This window comes from Salmo trutta, unplaced genomic scaffold, assembly GCF_901001165.1.
Source record: "Salmo trutta unplaced genomic scaffold, fSalTru1.1, whole genome shotgun sequence".
NCBI classification, from domain to species: domain Eukaryota; kingdom Metazoa; phylum Chordata; class Actinopteri; order Salmoniformes; family Salmonidae; genus Salmo; species Salmo trutta.
Window position 1 is genome coordinate 4,649,599 of NW_021822911.1, and position 21,169 is coordinate 4,670,767.

At 42.4% G+C, this 21,169-nt stretch overlaps 1 protein-coding gene and 1 long non-coding RNA gene across 2 annotated transcripts; both read right to left on the minus strand.

The window, feature by feature from the left end:
- Positions 1-11,651: 11,651 nt before the first annotated feature.
- Positions 11,652-13,478, minus strand: LOC115186601 (stonustoxin subunit beta-like; the record flags this gene model as incomplete). The annotated part of the gene is made up of 1 exon (XM_029746188.1): positions 11,652-13,478. A coding segment is annotated over one exon (546 nt), but the record flags the coding sequence as incomplete, so codon positions are not given.
- A 5,430-nt stretch (positions 13,479-18,908) lies between these two features.
- LOC115186603 (uncharacterized) lies at positions 18,909-19,209 on the minus strand. The gene is made up of 2 exons (XR_003875791.1): positions 19,164-19,209; positions 18,909-19,034 (listed from the first exon to the last, which is right to left on the minus strand). It is a non-coding gene; the product is annotated as an uncharacterized LOC115186603 (long non-coding RNA).
- Positions 19,210-21,169: the final 1,960 nt, after the last annotated feature.

Sequence of the window (21,169 nt, forward strand, 5' to 3'; positions counted from 1 at the left end):
TGTAAATATATGAAAAATATGCATCCATCATACATGTGAAGTGTTTTTTAAATAATTCCATGAAATGAAAATCTTTTGATAAACTGTTCTGTAAAAGTCTGACCAGTCTTATCACAATAAAACAAAACAAAAATTCTGCCTTGAAGCAATGTGTTGAAAAATGAATTCTCGTAATATGCAAATTAGCGCATATTTAAGGAGGTTTTGCCTCATTTGCATATTTACATGTTATAATAAATAAAACTTGTAATACAAAAATATATTGTATGTATGTATACTTTCAACTGGTAAAGTTTCAGTCTGATGAGAGTAAAGGAAATAAATCCCTATTAGCCTGTGGTGCCTGGGTTTAAGATCAACAGGGCTGGCAGGTAGGATTTAGTTTCTCCCTGTTTCTGGCCCACACTCCAGTACAGTAGGTGGTGGTAATGCACAATAACATTGGATCCAATCTGCTGATAAACCCCTCCGAAGAAGAAGTAGTAGTACATTTACATTTTAGTCATTTAGCAGACGCTCTTATCCAGAGCGACTTACAGTAGTGAATGCATACATTTCATATTTTTTTTTTCCATACTGGTCCCCCGTGGGAAACGAACCCACAACCCTGGCGTTGCAAACACCATGCTCTACCAACTGAACCACACCATGCTCTACCAACTGAGCCACTACTACTAGAGTAGTAGTAGTAGTAGTAGTAGTAGTAGTAGTAGTAGTAGTAGTAGTAGTAGTAGTAGTAGTAGTAGTAGTAGTAGTAGTAGTAGTAGTAGTAGTAGTAGTAGTAGTAGTAGTAGCAATAGTAGTAGTAGTAGTAGTAGTAGTAATAGTAATAGTAATAGTAATAGTAATAGTAGTAGTAAAAGTTATAGTAGTAGTAGTAGTAGTAGTAGTAATAGTAGTAGTAGCAATAGTAGTAGTAGTAGTAGTAGTAGTAGTAGTAATAGTAATAGTATTAGTAATAGTTATAGTAGTAGTAGTAGTAGTAGTAATAGTAGTAGTAGCAATAGTAGTAGTAGTAGCAGTAGCAGTAGTAGTAGTAATAGTAATAGTAGTAATAGTAATAGCAATAGTAGTAGTAGTAGCAGTAGTAGTAGTAGTAGTAATAGTAATAGTAGTAGTAATAGTAATAGTAGTAATAGTAATAGCAATAGTAGTAGTAGTAGCAATAGTAGTAGTAGTAGCAGTAGCAGTAGTAGTAGTAATAGTAATAGTAGTAATAGTAATAGCAATAGTAGTAGTAGTAGCAGTAGTAATAGTAGTAGTAGTAGCAATAGTAGTAGTAGTAGCAGTAGCAGTAGTAGTAGTAATAGTAATAGTAGTAATAGTAGTAGTAGTAGCAGTAGTAGTAGTAGTAGTAGTAGTAATAGTAATAGTAGTCCACTGTGCCGGGATTTATGGCTGATTTAACATGAAATCGTCAACCCTGTTATGGTCAACCATGTTACTTTATTTGGCACTTAATAGACACTATAGACATTTATTTAACCTCTTGAGATGGGAAAACATGTTTATTAAATTGATAATCTACTCTTCATGACATAATGCTAAAATTATGCAAAAATAAAATCACAAGTTTCACTACCTAAAAGGGACTAATTTTGTGGAACAACTCGTGTGATTTGCTCATATCATGAACGTGAAGGTACGTTTGTAGCCTACTATGCAGTTACAAAATGGCTGTTGAAGTTATTGCGCACATTTCTTGGCAACATCAGATAAATGTGTTGATTTGAAGAAAATGATTAATTTTAATGTAAAAAAAAAATCTATATTTTAGGGTCAACCCTGTTACGTGAAGTGAACCACAGATTATTATCCATTATATTAACCAGTAGGGCTGAACATTTTTGAAAAAAGTTTAGAGTGAGATTTGCTATGTGAATTTCATTGCCCCTCAGGCACAATCCCTAGACAGAGGACTGTGGGTCTTTACTGTTTTCAAGCTAATTTCCTGTAAATCTATTTTTACACGGTTTAGGCCTATGACCAGAGTGGAAAATTACGTGTATTCAGGGTGCTTTGAACATTACATGAACAATCATAATTAGAGGACTTTGTTACTTTGAGATTTTGTTGGGATGAAATGTAAAGCATCCTGGTATTTATTAAACTTAAACTTTTATACTTTTTACATTTACATTTACATTTAAGTCATTTAGCAGACGCTCTTATCCAGAGCGACTTACAAATTGGTGCATTCACCTATAATATCCAGTAGAACAACCACTTTACAATAGTGCATCTAAATCTTTTAAAGGGGGGGGGGTTAGAAGGATTACTTTATCCTATCCCAGGTATTCCTTAAAGAGGTGGGGTTTCAGGTGTCTCCGGAAGGTGGTGGTTGACTCCGCTGTCCTGGCATCGTGAGGGAGCTTGTTCCACCATTGGGGTGCCAGAGCAGCGAACAGTTTTGATTGGGCTGAGCGGGAACTGTGCTTCCTCAGAGGTAGGGAGGCGAGCAGGCCAGAGGTGGATGAACGCAGTGCCCTTGTTTGGGTGTAGGGCCTGATCAGAGCCTGAAGGTACGGAGGTGCCGTTCCCCTCACAGCTCCGTAGGCAAGCACCATGGTCTTGTAGCGGATGCGAGCTTCAACTGGAAGCCAGTGGAGAGAGCGGAGGAGCGGGGTGACGTGAGAGAACTTGGGAAGGTTGAACACCAGACGGGCTGCGGCGTTCTGGATGAGTTGTAGGGGTTTGATGGGACAGGCAGGGAGCCCAGCCAATAGCGAGTTGCAGTAATCCAGACGGGAGATGACAAGTGCCTGGATTAGGACCTGCGCCGCTTCCTGTGTGAGGCAGGGTCGTACTCTGCGAATGTTGTAGAGCATGAACCTACAGGATCGGGTCACCGCCTTGATGTTAGTGGAGAACGACAGGGTGTTGTCCAGGATCACGCCAAGGTTCTTAGCACTCTGGGAGGAGGACACAAGGGAGTTGTCAGCCGTGATGGCGAGATCATGGAACGGGCAGTCCTTCCCCGGGAGGAAGAGCAGCTCCGTCTTGCCGAGGTTCAGCTTGAGGTGGTGATCCGCCATCCACACTGATATGTCTGCCAGACATGCAGAGATGCGATTCGCCACCTGGTTGTCAGAAGGGGGAAAGGAGAAGATTAATTGTGTGTCGTCTGCATAGCAATGATAGGAGAGACCGTGTGAGGATATGACAGAGCCAAGTGACTTGGTGTATAGCGAGAATAGGAGAGGGCCTAGAACAGAGCCCTGGGGGACACCAGTGGTGAGAGCACGTGGTGCGGAGACAGATTCTCGCCACGCCACCTGGTAGGAGCGACCTGTCAGGTAGGACGCAATCCAAGCGTGGGCCGCGCCGGAGATGCCCAGCTCGGAGAGGGTGGAGAGGAGGATCTGATGGTTCACAGTATCAAAGGCAGCAGATAGGTCTAGAAGGATGAGAGCAGAGGAGAGAGAGTTAGCTTTAGCAGTGCGGAGAGCCTCCGTGACACAGAGAAGAGCAGTCTCAGTTGAATGCCCAGTCTTGAAACCTGACTGATTAGGATCAAGAAGGTCGTTCTGAGAGAGATAGCAGGAGAGCTGGCCAAGGACGGCACGTTCAAGAGTTTTGGAGAGAAAAGAAAGAAGGGATACTGGTCTGTAGTTGTTGACATCGGAGGGATCGAGTGTAGGTTTTTTCAGAAGGGGTGCAACTCTCGCTCTCTTGAAGACGGAAGGGACGTAGCCAGCGGTCAAGGATGAGTTGATGAGCGAGGTGAGGTAGGGGAGAAGGTCTCCGGAAATGGTCTGGAGAAGAGAGGAGGGGATAGGGTCAAGTGGGCAGGTTGTTGGGCGGCCGGCCGTCACAAGACGCGAGATTTCATCTGGAGAGAGAGGGGAGAAAGAGGTCAAAGCACAGGGTAGGGCAGTGTGAGCAGGACCAGCGGTGTCGCTTGACTTAGCAAACGAGGATCGGATGTCGTCAACCTTCTTTTCAAAATGGTTGACGAAGTGATCCGCAGTGAGGGAGGAGGGGGGGGGGAGGGGGAGGAGGATTCAGGAGGGAGGAGAAGGTAGCAAAAAGCTTCCTAGGGTTAGAGGCAGATGCTTGGAATTTAGAGTGGTAGAAAGTGGCTTTAGCAGCAGAGACAGAAGAGGAAAATGTAGAGAGGAGGGAGTGAAAGGATACCAGGTCCGCAGGGAGGCGAGTTTTCCTCCATTTCCGCTCGGCTGACCGGAGCCCTGTTCTGTGAGCTCGCAGTGAGTCGTCGAGCCACGGAGCAGGAGGGGAGGACCGAGCCGGCCTGGAGGATAGGGGACAGAGAAAATCAAAGGATGCAGAGAGGGAGGAGAGGAGGGTTGAGGAGGCAGAATCAGGAGATAGGTTGGAGAAGGTTTGAGCAGAGGGAAGAGATGATAGGATGGAAGAGGAGAGAGTAGCGGGAGAGAGAGAGCGAAGGTTGGGACGGCGCAATACCATCCGAGTAGGGGCAGAGTGAGAAGTTTTTGATGAGAGCGAGAGGGAAAAGGATACAAGGTAGTGGTCGGAGACTTGGAGAGGAGTTGCAATGAGATTAGTGGAAGAACAGCATCTAGTAAAGATGAGGTCAAGCGTATTGCCTGCCTTGTGAGTAGGGGGGGAAGGTGAGAGGGTGAGGTCAAAAGAGGAGAGGAGTGGAAAGAAGGAGGCAGAGAGGAATGAGTCGAAGGTAGACGTGGGGAGGTTAAAGTCACCCAGAACTGTGAGAGGTGAGCCATCCTCAGGGAAGGAACTTATCAAGGCGTCAAGCTCATTGATGAACTCTCCAAGGGAACCTGGAGGGCGATAAATGATGAGGATGTTAAGCTTGAAAGGGCTGGTAACTGTGACAGCATGGAATTCAAATGAGGAGATAGACAGATGGGTCAGGGGAGAAAGAGAGAATGTCCACTTGGGAGAGATGAGGATTCCAGTGCCACCACCCCGCTGGCTCGATGCTCTAGGGGTATGCGAGAACACGTGGGCAGACGAGGAGAGAGCAGTAGGAGTAGCAGTGTTATTTGTGGTGATCCATGTTTCCGTCAGCGCCAGGAAGTCTAGGGACTGGAGGGTAGCATAGGCTGAGATGAAGTCAGCCTTGTTGGCCGCAGACCGGCAGTTCCAGAGGCTGCCGGAGACCTGGAACTCCACGTGGGTCGTGCGCGCTGGGACCACCAGGTTAGAGTGGCAGCGGCCACGCGGTGTGGAGCGTTTGTATGGCCTGTGCAGAGGGGAGAGAACAGGGATAGACAGACACATAGTTGACAAGCTACAGAAGAGGCTACGCTAATGCAAAGGAGATTGGAATGACAAGTGGACTGCACGTCTCGAATGTTCAGAAAGTTAAGCTTACGTTGCAAAAAAATAAAATAAAAAAATAAAAACTTATTGACTAAAATGACGAAAATGATACAGTACTGCTGGTTGGTGGAGTAGGCTAGCTAGCAGTGGCTGCGTTGTTGACTTTGTTTGAACGTGTAGCTGGCTAGGTGTAGCTGGCTAGGTGACCTCGATAGTTTCAGTACTACACCTTGTCATGATACAAAAGCAACTTTGTAGCTAGCTAACATAACACTAATCAAGACGTTCCTTTGTAATGTATTTAGTTTCTACAGTGTTACTCGTCGGTAATAGTTGGCTGGGTTTGGAAGAATGGCGTCGCGGGGGACGGCAATAGCTGGCTAGCTAACCTCGGTAATTACTAAACTACACAATTATCAAGCTATGACAAAGACAACTATGTAGCTAGCTAGCCAACACTGCACTAGTCAAATCGTTCCGTTGTAAAGTATTGGTATCTACAGCGCTGCTAGTCGGTAACGGTTGGCTAGCTGTTGGCTAGCTAGCTAGCAGTGGGTTAATGATGACTAGGTGTGTTGACTACGTCTGGCGTCGCGGCTGGCTAGTTACTAATAATTACTCTAAACTACACAATTATCTTAGATGCAAAGACAACTATGTAGCTGGCTCACTAACACTACACTAGTCAAGTCGTTCCGTAATGTAATAGTTTCTACAGTGCTGCTAGTCGGTAGAAGTTGGCTGGTTGGCTAGCTAGCAGTGTTGACTAGCTAGCTAGCAGTGATGACTACGTTAGGAGGACGAAGATAGCTAACTTCGATAATTACTCTAAGCTACACGATTATCTTTGATACAAAGACGGCTATGTAGCTAGCTAAGAAAAAAGTAGCTCAGCTTTTAGGTGTTTTGACACTTTATTCAGACAGTAATGAGATGGACAAATGCTAGAAACAGAGGGAACTACACCAAGGCTCTGCACAGGAAATCATCATAGTACCAGGGAGAGTCACCACCACACCAAGGCTCTGCACAGGAAATCATCATAGTACCAGGGAGAGTCACCACCACACCAAGGCTCTGCACAGGAAATCATCATAGTACCAGGGAGAGTCACCACTACACCAAGGCTCTGCACAGGAAATCATCATAGTACCAGGGAGAGTCACCACCACACCAAGGCTCTGCACAGGAAATCATCATAGTTCCAGGGAGAGTCACCACTACACCAAGGCTCTGCACAGGAAATCATCATAGTACCAGGGAGAGTCACCACTACACCAAGGCTCTGCACAGGAAATCATCATAGTACCAGGGAGAGTCACCACTACACCAAGGCTCTGCACAGGAAATCATCATAGTACCAGGGAGAGTCACCACTACACCAAGGCTCTGCACAGGAAATCATCATAGTACCAGGGAGAGTCACCACCACACCAAGGCTCTGCACAGGAAATCATCATAGTGTGACGGCCCTGAATGTTTCTGAACCGTCTCAGTGCTTCTCCTTCCAATAGAGCGCTTCCCCTTTAATTCCCAATTAAATAGCCAGCATCAGCTGCGCAAAAGAGGAGTTGTGATGGAAACATGAATGAGGATGTGTTCGACCCTCAGTTCTGAAGCTTCTCTCTTCCGTTTGTTGTGTTGATGTAAAAGTGTGCTTTGTGTAGACTAATAGAAAATCTACCCAGGATCGGATCCACTCTTTGCATCTGTGGACTACACCTCTCCGTTGGTTTTCGTGGCCTTTCTCCGCTGGAGATCTGTCGGCAGATTGGCTTCTCTGACTGACCGACTGACTACAACCTTTTTTGTATACGGTATTTCATTTGTTTTGGTGTGATGTATACTGTGATGATTTATGTAGTTAGTTGTAGTTGAGGATTTACTAAGATGTGATACGCTTTATAGTTGTGGTAGAATATTTGTTATTATGATGGTCCGATTGACACTGGATTTACACTACACTTTATGAACGGACAAACATTGCGTGACTAAGGTCACTTGAGTTCCCTGAACTTGTTTACCGGGCTGGACTCTTTTTAGGCCCGAGGTACAGGACATTTCTGGAGGAACTAGAGCTGTTTAAAGCTCACTATTGTTATATTGTTGTGTGTGTGTGTGATCATTTATGTTGTTAATACATCCACGCAAAAGAATAGTTGTTTTGAAGTTATTTCCATTGTTTTAAGGGTTCATGAAAAGTGTATTTCCATCCTGACATTTACATGAGTCCTTTGTATTGGTGTAGACTTGACGGACCAGATGGGACTCATTCCCTATCAAACTAAAAGGAGAAACTAATATTTTCTCTGGTAGGCACAACCTACCTGGCACCCCTATAAATTATAACCTCAAGTCAAAACCGTTACTATAGTACCAGGGAGAGTCACCACTACACCAAGGCTCTGCACAGGAAATCATCGTAGTACCAGGGAGAGTCACCACTACACCAAAGGCTCTGCACAGGAAATCACCATAGTACCAGGGAGAGTCACCACTACACCAAGGCTCTGCACAGGAAATCATCGTAGTACCAGGGAGAGTCACCACTACACCAAGGCTCTGCACAGGAAATCATCGTAGTACCAGGGAGAGTCACCACTACACCAAGGCTCTGCACAGGAAATCATCGTAGTACCAGGGAGAGTCACCACTACACCAAGGCTCTGCACAGGAAATCATCGCAGTACCAGGGAGAGTCACCACTACACCAAGGCTCTGCACAGGAAATCATCGCAGTACCAGGGAGAGTCACCACTACACCAAGGCTCTGCACAGGAAATCATCGCAGTACCAGGGAGAGTCACCACTACACCAAGGCTCTGCACAGGAAATCATCGTAGTACCAGGGAGAGTCACCACCACACCAAGGCTCTGCACAGGAAATCATCGTAGTACCAGGGAGAGTCACCACTACACCAAGGCTCTGCACAGGAAATCATCGTAGTACCAGGGAGAGTCACCACTACACCAAGGCTCTGCACAGGAAATCATCGCAGTACCAGGGAGAGTCACCACTACACCAAGGCTCTGCACAGGAAATCATCGCAGTACCAGGGAGAGTCACCACTACACCAAGGCTCTGCACAGGAAATCATCGTAGTACCAGGGAGAGTTACCACCACACCAAAGCTCTGCACAGGAAATCATCGTAGTACCAGGGAGAGTTACCACCACACCAAAGCTCTGCACAGGAAATCATCGTAGTACCAGGGAGAGTTACCACTACACCAAGGCTCTGCACAGGAAATCATCGTAGTACCAGGGAGAGTCACCACCACACCAAGGCTCTGCACAGGAAATCATCATAGTAATGGTTGATGGCAGTGGGGAACCAAACCATAGATTTCAGTCTGCTTGTCCACAGACTGCTTTTAAGGTATGGACACAGACATTTTATATTTTGTCATTTGGGCGAAGTATATGTTTAAATAGGGCTGGAAGAATATCCTGCTTGCTCTCCAGGAGGGTTGGCCACCCCGACCTGTGTTTCCCAAGTGCTGGGTGTTTGAAAATGTTATAAATATTAATAAAATAAATATTAAAATCACCCAACCTAGAAGAAAAATCTAGTTGAATATCAATATTCACATGGTTTCTGCCTACTAGCTGAATATCAATATTCACGTGGTTTCTGCCTACTAGCTGAATATCAATATTCACGTGGTTTCTGCCTACTAGCTGAATATCAATATTCACGTGGTTTCTGCCTACTAGCTGAATATCCTTGTCATCATCTTACTCTACATAGATAATATATGTCTTTATGAGTTGTAAGTCCCCCTGCCATCTCTACATAGATAATATATGATGTCTTTGAGTTGTGAGTCCCCCTACCATCTCTACATAGATAATATATGATGTCTTTATGAGTTGTGAGTCCCCCTACCATCTCTACATAGATAATATATGATGTCTTTATGAGATGTGAGTCCCCCTACCATCTCTACATAGATAATATATGATGTCTTTATGAGTTGTGAGTCCCCCTACCATCTCTACATAGATAATATATGATGTCTTTATGAGATGTGAGTCCCCCTACCATCTCTACATAGATAATATATGATGTCTTTATGAGTTGTGAGTCCCCCTACCATCTCTACATAGATAATATATGATGTCTTTATGAGTTGTAAGTCCCCCTACCATCTCTACATAGATAATATATGATGTCTTTATGAGTCCCCCTACCATCTCTACATAGATAATATATGATGTCTTTATGAGATGTGAGTCCTCCAACCATCTCTGCCTATTATGTGGCCAATACTAAAATGTCAAAAATTATATTTGATTGCAGGAAAATGTCATATCCAATGCTTATTTGTATGACTGATTCAAAACAGTCCATGACTAGCTACAAAAAATACATAGCCTCAAATCATTAATTTTCAAAGACTTCAAAATGTGTTTACTGTAGACTGGACACTGGGAAGAAGTGGAATAATACAATAAGTGTGGGGAATAACAGTAGTGTTCTTGCTGACAAGTAATTACCCTGATCAGACTTACTGTATATTATAGACCATTGTGTTAAGAATGAGACTAAATAAAGTAAATAGATAATAAAATCTCCTGAAGACTAGATTACATAAATCTGCCCAACAATGTTGGTAGGGCCAAAAAAACAACAAGTGGGACTCATGCCAGCAAAGCCACTACACAACACAACACTAAACAATACATTAATTGCACTATAACGGTGACAAACGGTGCCCACAAACAGCCTACATAAAACTGTCCCGACATCTTACCACTGCTACACCTGGCTATCAGCGGAACCTTGTCTGGCAGCGAAACAGGTCATTCAGCCTCATTTACTGCCTTTAAAAAAAACATGGCTGATATGGCTCTTGCTTAAACAAATGTGGTTTCTAATGACAATTGAGATGTACAAACTATGCCATAAGGGGACGACAAGCAGATAAGAGGCAATCTGTAATTTTGATTAAGACATTAATGAGTGAGCTAAGACGGACGTAGTCAATATAACGATTTTGTTTAGCACTTTTGAAATGTACAGCAACAAAATTCATAATGTGGGCTGTTCTTACAGTGTTCACCCTGTACACCTACTCAGAACCGTAGGATAAATAAAGGGTGCATATAAGCAGACAATGAAAGCTCTTACAATATTCAATGATTACGTTTCTCTAAAACAGGTTATGGGCTACATGTGCACCACCAAGTCAGAACAGTAGGTGAAATTAAGAGGGGTAAATAGACCGAATTCTTATGGTGAGGCACATAGGCTACTAACATCTTGCTACACAACATTCACTTAATATTACTTTCTTAGCTACAGTGTACATATCTCCCTGTCATATTACATTATTTATGCAGCAGCATAGAAGACATTTTCGGACTCACCTTGCTGTGCTGTGCTGTGCTCACTTGAACAGGAAGGTGGCACGGTAGTCCTTCGTGGGAAAATGTTGTCATCAAAGTCTGGCATTCTCTGGATTTATGGTGCTTCAAAACAACTGGAACTCGGAAAAAAACAAGGTCAAATCATGATGACGTCATTGATCTTCAGGTCGTAGCTCTAGAAAGAGGCCTGATTTACAATTCCGAGTTGGATGACCGTTCAAAACGTATTTTCCCAGTCGGAGCTCGTTTATTCCCGACTTCCCAGTTGTCTTGAAATCACTGAAGTCAAGTTTTCACAGTTCCAAGTTAACAGTTGTTTTGAGTGCAGCACAAATCATGTTTCATTGACAGCATGGCCAATAATGAATGTTTATCATTTTAAATTTGGAAAAGAGACCCCTAATCCCAGATTTGGGACCACACAGCCACTCCATTGAATAGCAGGCCAGTGATTGCTTTGCAATGCTTGCTGTTAGCCACTGTCACTGATTCGTTCCAAACCACTCATTGTTGAATTTGCGTAATGTTTATGTCCAATGGCCGATGAGCACCGATATGTTTTATCTATAATTTCTCTTCATTATTTATCTTCATATGACAAGGATTGAAAAGGATTTGCCAGTAGATTGTCGACTTGATTCATGATGATGACTGCGAGCTTACTAGCTAAGATTTTGAAGGTATAATGTTGACATGATCAGTCCAATCAAAGCTACTGTACATATAATGTGATTTGACGTCATTTTATCTGTGGCCAATGACTTTGAGCCTTCTTTGATGGGCATTTCTAATGTATCTCTATGGCAGCACCCAAGGGGCTAGAATTCTCGAGGTCTCCCCTTAGACTTGGAGGTGACGTAGTTTCCCCATGAGTGACAGAACACTAAGTCAATCACGGCATAACGCTCTGTATTTTCTGCTGGCTTGCCCCACCACCACTAAAAAGCACTGAGCTAGGCTGAAACACCTGCATTTTTGAGTTGCCTTACTCAAGAAAACAAAAAAGAAACCATGTTTGTATCCAGCTTTATTAATTCAATGATATATATATATATTACAATGTTTGCAAACTGATGTGTCAGGTATTAATGCCAAAATAACATGCAAAACAGGCAAGCCCCCAATTTTGGGGTGGGATTTAATTTTTTTGCTAAAGATTTTTGGCTCAAAACAGCCCCACCTGCCCTAAATGACGGGTCGCCACTGCACCCGTAAGTGATTCGTTGAGAGCCCTGCAATAATGAGGCTGGTCGACCCCACACTCTTGAGTGTTGGGCCAAGAGCTCTGACATACAGAAACCAACAGAGGTCTTATATAGTAGACCTATAAATGCTTAGTCATGGCTGGCTCCACCACAACTGACTCAATGTGTCAAACCAACACATATCTAGTGGATGAGGTGACCAAATATTCTGAGTCCTCTGTGTTCTCCTACGAGTACGAAGAACTGTTTGTTCTTAGAATAGAGGATGAGGAGAGACATTGTTCAGAACAGACAAGTTTCAGAGAACAGAGGGTATGAACATAAGATGTGCAGAGCCGTGGTGAATTAGATACAGAGTTATGTGAAAACAGCAACTTACACAACCAGAGTAACAGGATTGTACACACTTATCATTTATATTAACCTTAAAGTAATGTTATTGCACATGTTTCATACCAAACACCCTGGATAGAGGGGTTTACACACTAGAGAGATATTCATACCAAACACCCTGGATAGAGGGGTTTACACACTAGAGAGATATTCATACCAAACACCCTGGATAGAGGGGTTTACACACTACAGAGATATTCATACCAAACACCCTGGATAGAGGGGTTTACACACTAGAGAGATATTCTACATTGCTGCTCCAGTGTGTCTTACTGAACATGACTAGAGAGATATTCTACATTGTTGCTCCAGTATGTCTTACTGAACATGACTAGAGAGATATTCTACATTATTGCTCCAGTGTGTCTTACTGAACATGACTAGAGAGATATTCTACATTATTGCTCCAGTGTGTCTTACTGAACATGACTAGAGAGATATTCTACATTGTTGCTCCAGTGTGTCTTACTGAACATGACTAGAGAGATATTCTACATTATTGCTCCAGTGTGTCTTACTGAACATGACTAGAGAGATATTCTACATTGTTGCTCCAGTGTGTCTTACTGAACATGACTAGAGAGATATTCTACATTGTTGCTCCAGTGTGTCTTACTGAACATGACTAGAGAGATATTCTACATTGTTGCTCCAGTGTGTCTTACTGAACATGACCATGATTAGAGTGAAACATCATGTTGTGTTTGACACAGAGACCACCTGACACAGGGACACTGAGGAGTCATCATACCAAACCCTAAACCCTGGATAGAGGGGCTCAGTGAATGTGGTGTGGAAAGTGTACAGGTGGGTCAGTGTGTTAGAGGAGACTCTGTAGAAGGACAAAGTGCCGGCTGGCCAGTCCAGATACACACCTACTCTGTGGGAGCTGGAGGGGCGGACGTCTATGGTAAGGGGATTATTTTTGTGACAGGCAATGTAACTGTTGTCATAGCAGAAAAGAGTCCAGGACGTGTCATTGTATCCAAGACAAAAGTCATTAGCCCTTCCTTTCCTGCTGATTCCTTTATATGTCACTCCTATATCAACCCTTCTCCCATTCCACTCTACCTCCCAGTAACAGCTCCCAGTCAGACCCTCTCTACACAGCACCTGTTCATAGTTCTCAAATCTCTCTGGGTGATCAGGATACGGCTGCTCCTCTGACCTCAGTGTCAATTTTCTGTTCTCCTCAGACAGAGAGAGGCGTCTGTTTACTGTGTTTGGGTCCAGTGTGAGATCACAGACATCTGATGGATGAAACCAGACACAATATTAGAAATCATCATCATTCACATTAGAATGTTAACTCACTTTTCACTAATTCATTTAATGTAGATGTTTCTAGGTATCAAAAGGAGAAGTTAAGGTAACTTGAGACTTGTTGAATGATCATATGTTATACCGTATGGTAATATAAAACACACTTATTCCTATTAATTACACACACACCTGTATGAATGCGTGAATACAAACACACATTTCTTATGTAACACGAACATGCCACACAGACACACACATTGTCAAAGCAACTCTTTGTAAACTTTGGTGTCCCTGATTTCTGTTTCTGTAGAACTACAGCAGATATTTAATATGACCAAGTCAGTAATGATGGTGGTCTTTGACTTTGACTTAACTTGAATTAAGACTTATTCTTAGTCATATTCTTCACAGCAGTCAACACTCACATTTTCTAAGCCCAGGTTTCATTGTGTACTCTCCACCATGTTCCACACTGTAGCGGTAAGCAGAAGAACAGACAGTCATTGAGGGATACACGGGAACACACACACACACACTCATGCACAAACACAGTCAGCATATACCTTTGTCCAAGTGGTGGTAAGAATGTTTGTCTAGCCTGATAAGTCAAACATGTCTGATATGAACATTGACATAAACCCTCTACATACTTGAGTTTCTCCAGTCTGCAGTGTGGATCCTCCAGTCCAGCAGAGAGCAGTCTGACTCCTGAGTCTCCTGGGTGATTGTAGCTCAGGTCCAGCTCTCTCAGGTGTGAGGGGTTTGACCTCAGAGCTGAGGCCAGAGAAGCACAGCCTTCCTCTGTGACTAGACAGCGTGACAGCCTGCAAAGAGTCAAATCATATTTAAATCACACTGCTATACTTTGGTGGTGAAAATAGTGGCAGAACATTTTTCAACATTTTCAGATACATCAGTGTCCTGAAACCTGCCATATCTATTCATAAATTAATGTATCACTATTAGAAATGACAAAATATCAAAGTATTGCTGCAGATAGAAAAATGCATATTACAAATATTTGAGTCGACTGACCAGACCAGTTTAAAAAGCAGTATCAGTCAAAAGACAGACAGAGAGGTATCAGATTTAGATTGTATTGAGTATACAGTCCACACCATATCTATTTTGACAGTGAAGCTAACATTTTAAATGTCTCTATTCTCCAGCATTATCGATTTCAGACCAAATGTTTTATTTGAGTTGACAGTATATAATGTCACCTTTTATTTGACGATATTTTAACACATATCTGTTTCACTAAACTTTTGACTAAATTTTTGTCCAAATAATTAAGACTAAACGGTAAAATATATATGTATGAATACCATTAAAATAAAAGGTGACATTCTGTACTGTTGCCTAATATGAAACATTCTATCTCAAATCCAAAATGCTGCAGCATAGCACCAAATGTAATACTGTAAGCTTCACTGTCCAAACACATATGGTGTGGACTATGTGTGCCTGGTAAACACATGTGGATCTGGTGAACAGTTATCACTTGTTGACCAACTACAGGAATACTGACCTCAGAGTCTCCAGTTTACAGTGGGGATTCCCCAGTCCAGCAGAGAGCAGCTCCACTCCTGAATCCTTCAGGTCATTGTTACTCAGGTCCAGCTCTCTCAGGTGTGAGGGGTTTGACTTCAGAGCTGAGACCAGAGAAGCACAGCCTTTCTCTGTGACTCCACAGCCTGACAGCCTGACAAAGAGATCATCATGACTTCACAAACACAATGTTAATTTAACTTCACTTGGGCAGCATTCGGAATTTTGGATGAAAAGCATGCCCAAATTAAACTGCCTGCTATTCAGGCCCAGAAGCTAGGATATGCATGTAGATTTACATTTACATGTTTACATTTTAGTCATTTAGCACATGCTCTTATCCAGAGCGACTTACACAGTAGTGAATGCATACATTTCATACCACTTCGTGCATTTTTTTATATATGTATATATATTTTTTTTGGGACTGTCCCCCCGTGGGAATGTGGATAGAAAACACTCTAAAGTTGCCAAAACTGTTAAAATAATGTTTGTGAGTATAACAGAACTGATATGGCAGGCGAAAACCTGAGGAAAATCCATCCAGGAAGTACTATTATTTTGAATGGCTGTTTTTCCACTGAAAGCCTATCCACCATACAAAGACTTAGCACCCAGTTCACCATCTCTATGGCTTCTTCTACATGTGTCCAGTCTTTATGCATTGTTTCAGGCTTTTACTCTGACAAATGAGGGAGATACAGCACTTTCAATGAGTGGACAGTGGACATTTCCAGACATGAGCCCAGCCCGTGATCTGGAGCGCACCTTTTCTATTGACGAAGCTTTCGTGCGGTTGAAATATTATTGATTATTTATGACAAAAACAACCTGAGGATTGATTTTAAACATTGTTTGACATGTTTCTATGAACTTTTATTGTACTTTTTTGATTTTTCGTCTGGATATAGAGAGCGCGCATTCTGCCTTTGGAATACTGAACTAAAAGCACCAGCAAAACTGAGGTTTTTGGACATAAAGAGGGACATTATTGAAGAAAACGAACATTTATTGTCTAACATGGAGACCTGGGAGTGCCACCAGATGAAGATCATCAAAGGTAAGTGATTAATTTGAACGCTATTTCTGACTTTTGTGACACCTCTCCTTGGCTGGAAAATGGCTGTATGGTTTCTGTGACTAGGTGCTGACCTAACATAATGGCGTGTTGTGCTTTCGCTGTAAAGCCTTTTTGAAATCGGACACTGTGGTTGGATTTACAAGAAGTTTATCTTTAAAATGGTGTATAATACTTGTATGTTTGAAGAATTTTAATTATGGGATTTCTGTTGTTTTGAATTTGGTGCCCTGCAATTTCACTTGCTGTTGTTGAGGTGGGGCGCTACCGTCCCACTTATACCAGAGAGGTTAACGAGTAGTGTAGAAGGAAAATGGCAGATGCTTTTGGTTTATTATCTCAAACAGCATATAGATTAATCTTCTGTCTCCTAGAATTGAATCGTCATAATATTATACTAATATGAAAATCAATATGTTTTTCAATTCAATATTATATACATATTATAATACATATTTTTCTCTAAACTGAATATTTATTCCTGATGATTAGTACTTAAATGTAATTTTATGTACTCACAGAGCAGCTCTGGAGGCTTTGACCACTGGCAGCAGCCTCAGAAGACCTTCCTCTGATCTGGAGTATTTCTTCAGGTCAAACACATCCAGCTCCTTTTCTGAAGTCAGCAACACAAAGACCAGAGCCGACCACTGTGCAGGTGACAGTTTGGCTTCTGAGAGACTTCCTGATCTCAGGTAGCTTTGGATCTCCTCCACTAGAGAATGGTCATTCAGTTCATTCAGACAGTGGAACAGATTGATGCTCTTCTCTGGAGAGGGATTCTCCCTGATCTTCTCCTTGATGTACTTGACTGTCTCTTCATGGCTCTGTGAGCTGCTTCTTGTCTTTGTCAGTAGACCTCGTAAGTGCTTCTGATTGGACTCCAGTGAGAGGCCCAGAAGGAAGCGGAGGAACAGGTCCAGGTTTCCCGTTTCACTTTGTAAGGCTTTATCCACAGCACTCTTGTAAACAGTAACTTCAGACTTGTCTTTCGCTTGCAGTTCATCCATTAGATTCTCATTGTTGTTGATGAATGAGAGGAACACATATACAGCAGCCAGAAACTCCTGAATGCTCAGATGCACGAAGCAGTACACCTTTTCCTGGTACAGCCCACATTCCTCTTTAAAGAGCTGTGTGCACAATCCTGAGTACACGGAAGCTTCATTGACATCAATGCCAGCCACTTTCAGGTCTTCTTCATAGAAAATCAGATTGCCCTTCACAAGCTTTTGAAAAGCCAGTTTTCCCAGTGACAGAATGCTCTCTTTATTCCAGTGTGGACTTGTTTCTTCTTTCCCAAGATACTTTTCATTCTTCTGTTTGGTATGAAACACCACAAGGTGTGTGTACATCTCAGTCAGAGTCTTGGGCATCTCTTCTCTCTTATGTTCCAGCATGTGTTCAAGGACTATTGCAGAAATCCAACAGAAGACTGGAATGTGGCACATGAGGTGGAGGCTCCTTGATGTCTTTATGTGTGAGATGATTCTGTTGGCCAGGTCCTCATCACTGAATCTCTTCCTGAAGTACTCCTCCTTCTGTGGGTCATTGAACCCTCGTACCTCTGTCACCTGGTCAACACACCATGAAGGGATCCTATTGGCTGCTGCAGGTCGGGTAGTTATCCAGAGGAGAGCAGAGGGAAGTAGATTTCCCTTGATGAGATTTGTCAGCAGAACATCCACTGAGGTTGACTCTGTGACGTCACAACAGATCTTGTTCTTCTGGAAGTCTAGGGGCAGTCGGCACTCATCCAGACCATCAAAGATGAAAAGAACTTTGTACTTGTCGTAGTTGGAGATTTTTGATTCTTTGGTTTCCACTGAGAAGCGATTGAGAAGATCAATCAAAGTGTGTTTGTCCTCTTTCATCAAATTCATCTCCCGAAAAGGGAATGAAAAATACAAATTGTACATCCTGATTTGCTTTTCCTTCAGCCCAGTCCAGAATGAACTTCTGCACAGAGACTGTTTTTCCAATGCCAGCGACTCCCTTTGTCAGCACAGTTCTGATGAGTTTGTCTTGTCCAGTTAAGGGTTTGAAGATGTCGTTACATTTGATTGCAGTCTCTGGTCTTGCTTGTTTCCAGGTTATTGTCTCAATCTGTCTCAGCTCATGTTCAATATTGACCTCTCCTGTTCCACCCTCTGTGATGTAGAGCTCTGTGTAGATCTTATTGAGAAGTATTGGGTTTCCTTGTTTGGCGATCCCCTCAAATACACATTGAAACTTCTTCTTAAGATGAGATTTGAGTTCACGTTGGCAAATCACAGCAGGATCATCTGAATCTAGAAATAACACAGAGGATATTAATATTACATCTGTTTTAATAACTACAGTATTGTAGGACTGTTCTAAAGTTTTTAATTATGTTAATTTCTTCTCTTAACTGACTGTATAATTGTGTAAATATTTTCATAATGCATTACAGACTGGTGTGACTGATTATATTATTATTGGTATTATTGATGGTATTATTAATGTTGTCTCTCTCTGTCTCTCTCTCTAAATTAATCACCACAACACATCCCTGCTGCTACTTGATGAGGTCACTAGGTGTTGTGTTAAGGCTGCTACAATATCTTGAGTTACACAGCTACTTTAGCTGTACTTTAGCTACAGCTTTTAAATGTTATAAAACAGCATTCAACATGAGGCAGACAGGTCTTACAGTTCTCCAGTGTGTCAGCAAGCTCCTTCTGGTTCATTTTCCTCAGGACGTGCAGTGTGATCTTCAGAGCCCCCTCTCTGGCACTGCTCTCCTGCTTCTCATCTTCAGCATCCACCACTTCCTTATCCTGCTTCTGACTCTCAAAGCCTTCTGGGAGTTCTGGACTAAGAATCCTCTTGAACGTCTTCAGCTCGTTCTTAACAAATGTCATAATATTCTCTTCAAGCACCTGAAATAAAGCAAGTAAATAAGTTAAGCAAGAGAAGAAATGCTTTCTAATTAACACATTAATGAATGATTGACATATCAACTTTACTTGAGGTAAACAAAAACAAATGTACATAACAGGACCACATACACTGAATATGGAGGCCAGGTCTGTTTGACTGAGAATCTCTGACTCTGATCTCTCCTGATGGTTTCTGTAGACAAAACATGAGATTACATCTCCTCATCCAGGGAGCACACACACACACACATACACACACACACACACACACACACGAAGGGAATGTTGTTTGTTTAATATTATTTTAGGACTATGAAAATGGACTAAAGGATTAGCCTATGGATTATGAAAACAACAAAAAGAAATGTGAAAATGGGAGAGGAGAAATGACTAGAGACAGTGTTGTTTAACTCACTGACCATGACCCATGAGTTCTTCTTACCTTTGTTCAGTAGAAAAGTCTCCCTCTCTAAAGTATATAGGATGAACCATAGACCGGTCACTCTTCATGGACACACAGCTGGGAACAGGGGAGGCTGGTCTCTCCTGCTTGATTGGTCTTCAACACAACAGAGACAAACATTACATTTCTTACATACAGGGATTTGTTTAAAATCTATCACTTGATGGTTTCATTTCAGAGAGACAAAAATCATGTTTTTTTTGTTGCAAAATGCTATTATTATATATCTGCCTCACTCTCAGATGTGACCGACCGGCTCAATTTGGTAATTAACTAAATTAACTACATGTATAGTGTTTTTGGTTTTTGTCAGCTTAATTTTTTGTTATGGTATAAGTGATCATGGTTGTAAGTGATACAATTGTCTAGAAGATTGTATATTTTGGAATTCTGAGTAATTACTTCTTTAGTAAGGAATTACACATTTTTCAGTAGTACTGCAGTTGCTACATAATTCCAATAGATGGCAGCATAAGACCACAAATGATATTTCAGAATATTAGTTTAGTTTTCTCCCTGGATACACCACCACTCCCCACGCTTCTTTCTGTCCCTTTCCACACTGCTAACGCAAGAGGAAGGACTGAAAAAGCATTTAACAGATTACTGTGAAGTAATATAATGATGATTCCTGTTTATTATTACCTGATTTTATGTGAAAGCGAGGGGCATGTTGAGGTAAATTTACTAACCAGGAGGGTTGAATGATGTCATTTATTGGTGGGCTGGAAGATGCACTCTTGTCTTTTCTATACCGAGGTTGTTTACTCACAATATCAGATGTTAAGATGATGTTTTATAATGTATGTATACTGAGGTTGAGGTTCTGACTAGTGATAATTTACCCAGGGTTCAATACCTGCTATAGTCACTATTTATTTGCTCTTCCAAAAGCAACACAGCCCCAATACGAGGTATATAGCTAACTAAAGTAATGAGTGACCATTTTAGAAAATCATGGGACATATAGTGTGTGGTTGCATGCTATTTTATGTCAATCATATTGCTGCTTGTAGCCTATAACTGATGCTTCTTGGTCTTATGCTGCTGTTACGTACGCCTCTAGGAAGAGGAAACGCAACACCCTGCTACAACTCAACTCCCCGTGGAGCGAAAGAGGTATGGGACTGTAGGTGGAGGTAAAGAGGTATGGGACTGTAGGTGGAGTGAAAGAGGTATGGGACTGTAGGTGGAGGTATAGAGGTATGGGACTGTAGGTGGAGGTATAGAGGTATGGGACTGTAGGTGGAGGTAAAGAGGTATGGGACTGTAGGTGGAGTGAAAGAGGTATGGGACTGTAGGTGGAGTGAAAGAGGTATGGGACTGTAGGTGGAGTGAAAGAGGTATGGGACTGTAGGTGGAGGTATAGAGGTATGGGACTGTAGGTGGAGGTGTAGAGGTATGGGACTGTAGGTGGAGGTATAGAGGTATGGGACTGTAGGTGGAGGTATAGAGGTATGGGACTGTAGGTGGAGTGATAGAGGTATGGGACTGTAGGTGGAGGTATAGAGGTATGGGACTGTAGGTGGAGGTATAGAGGTATGGGACTGTAGGTGGAGGTATAGAGGTATGGGACTGTAGGTGGAGGTATAGAGGTATGGGACTGTAGGTGGAGGTAAAGAGGTATGGGACTGTAGGTGGAGTGATAGAGGTATGGGACTGTAGGTGGAGG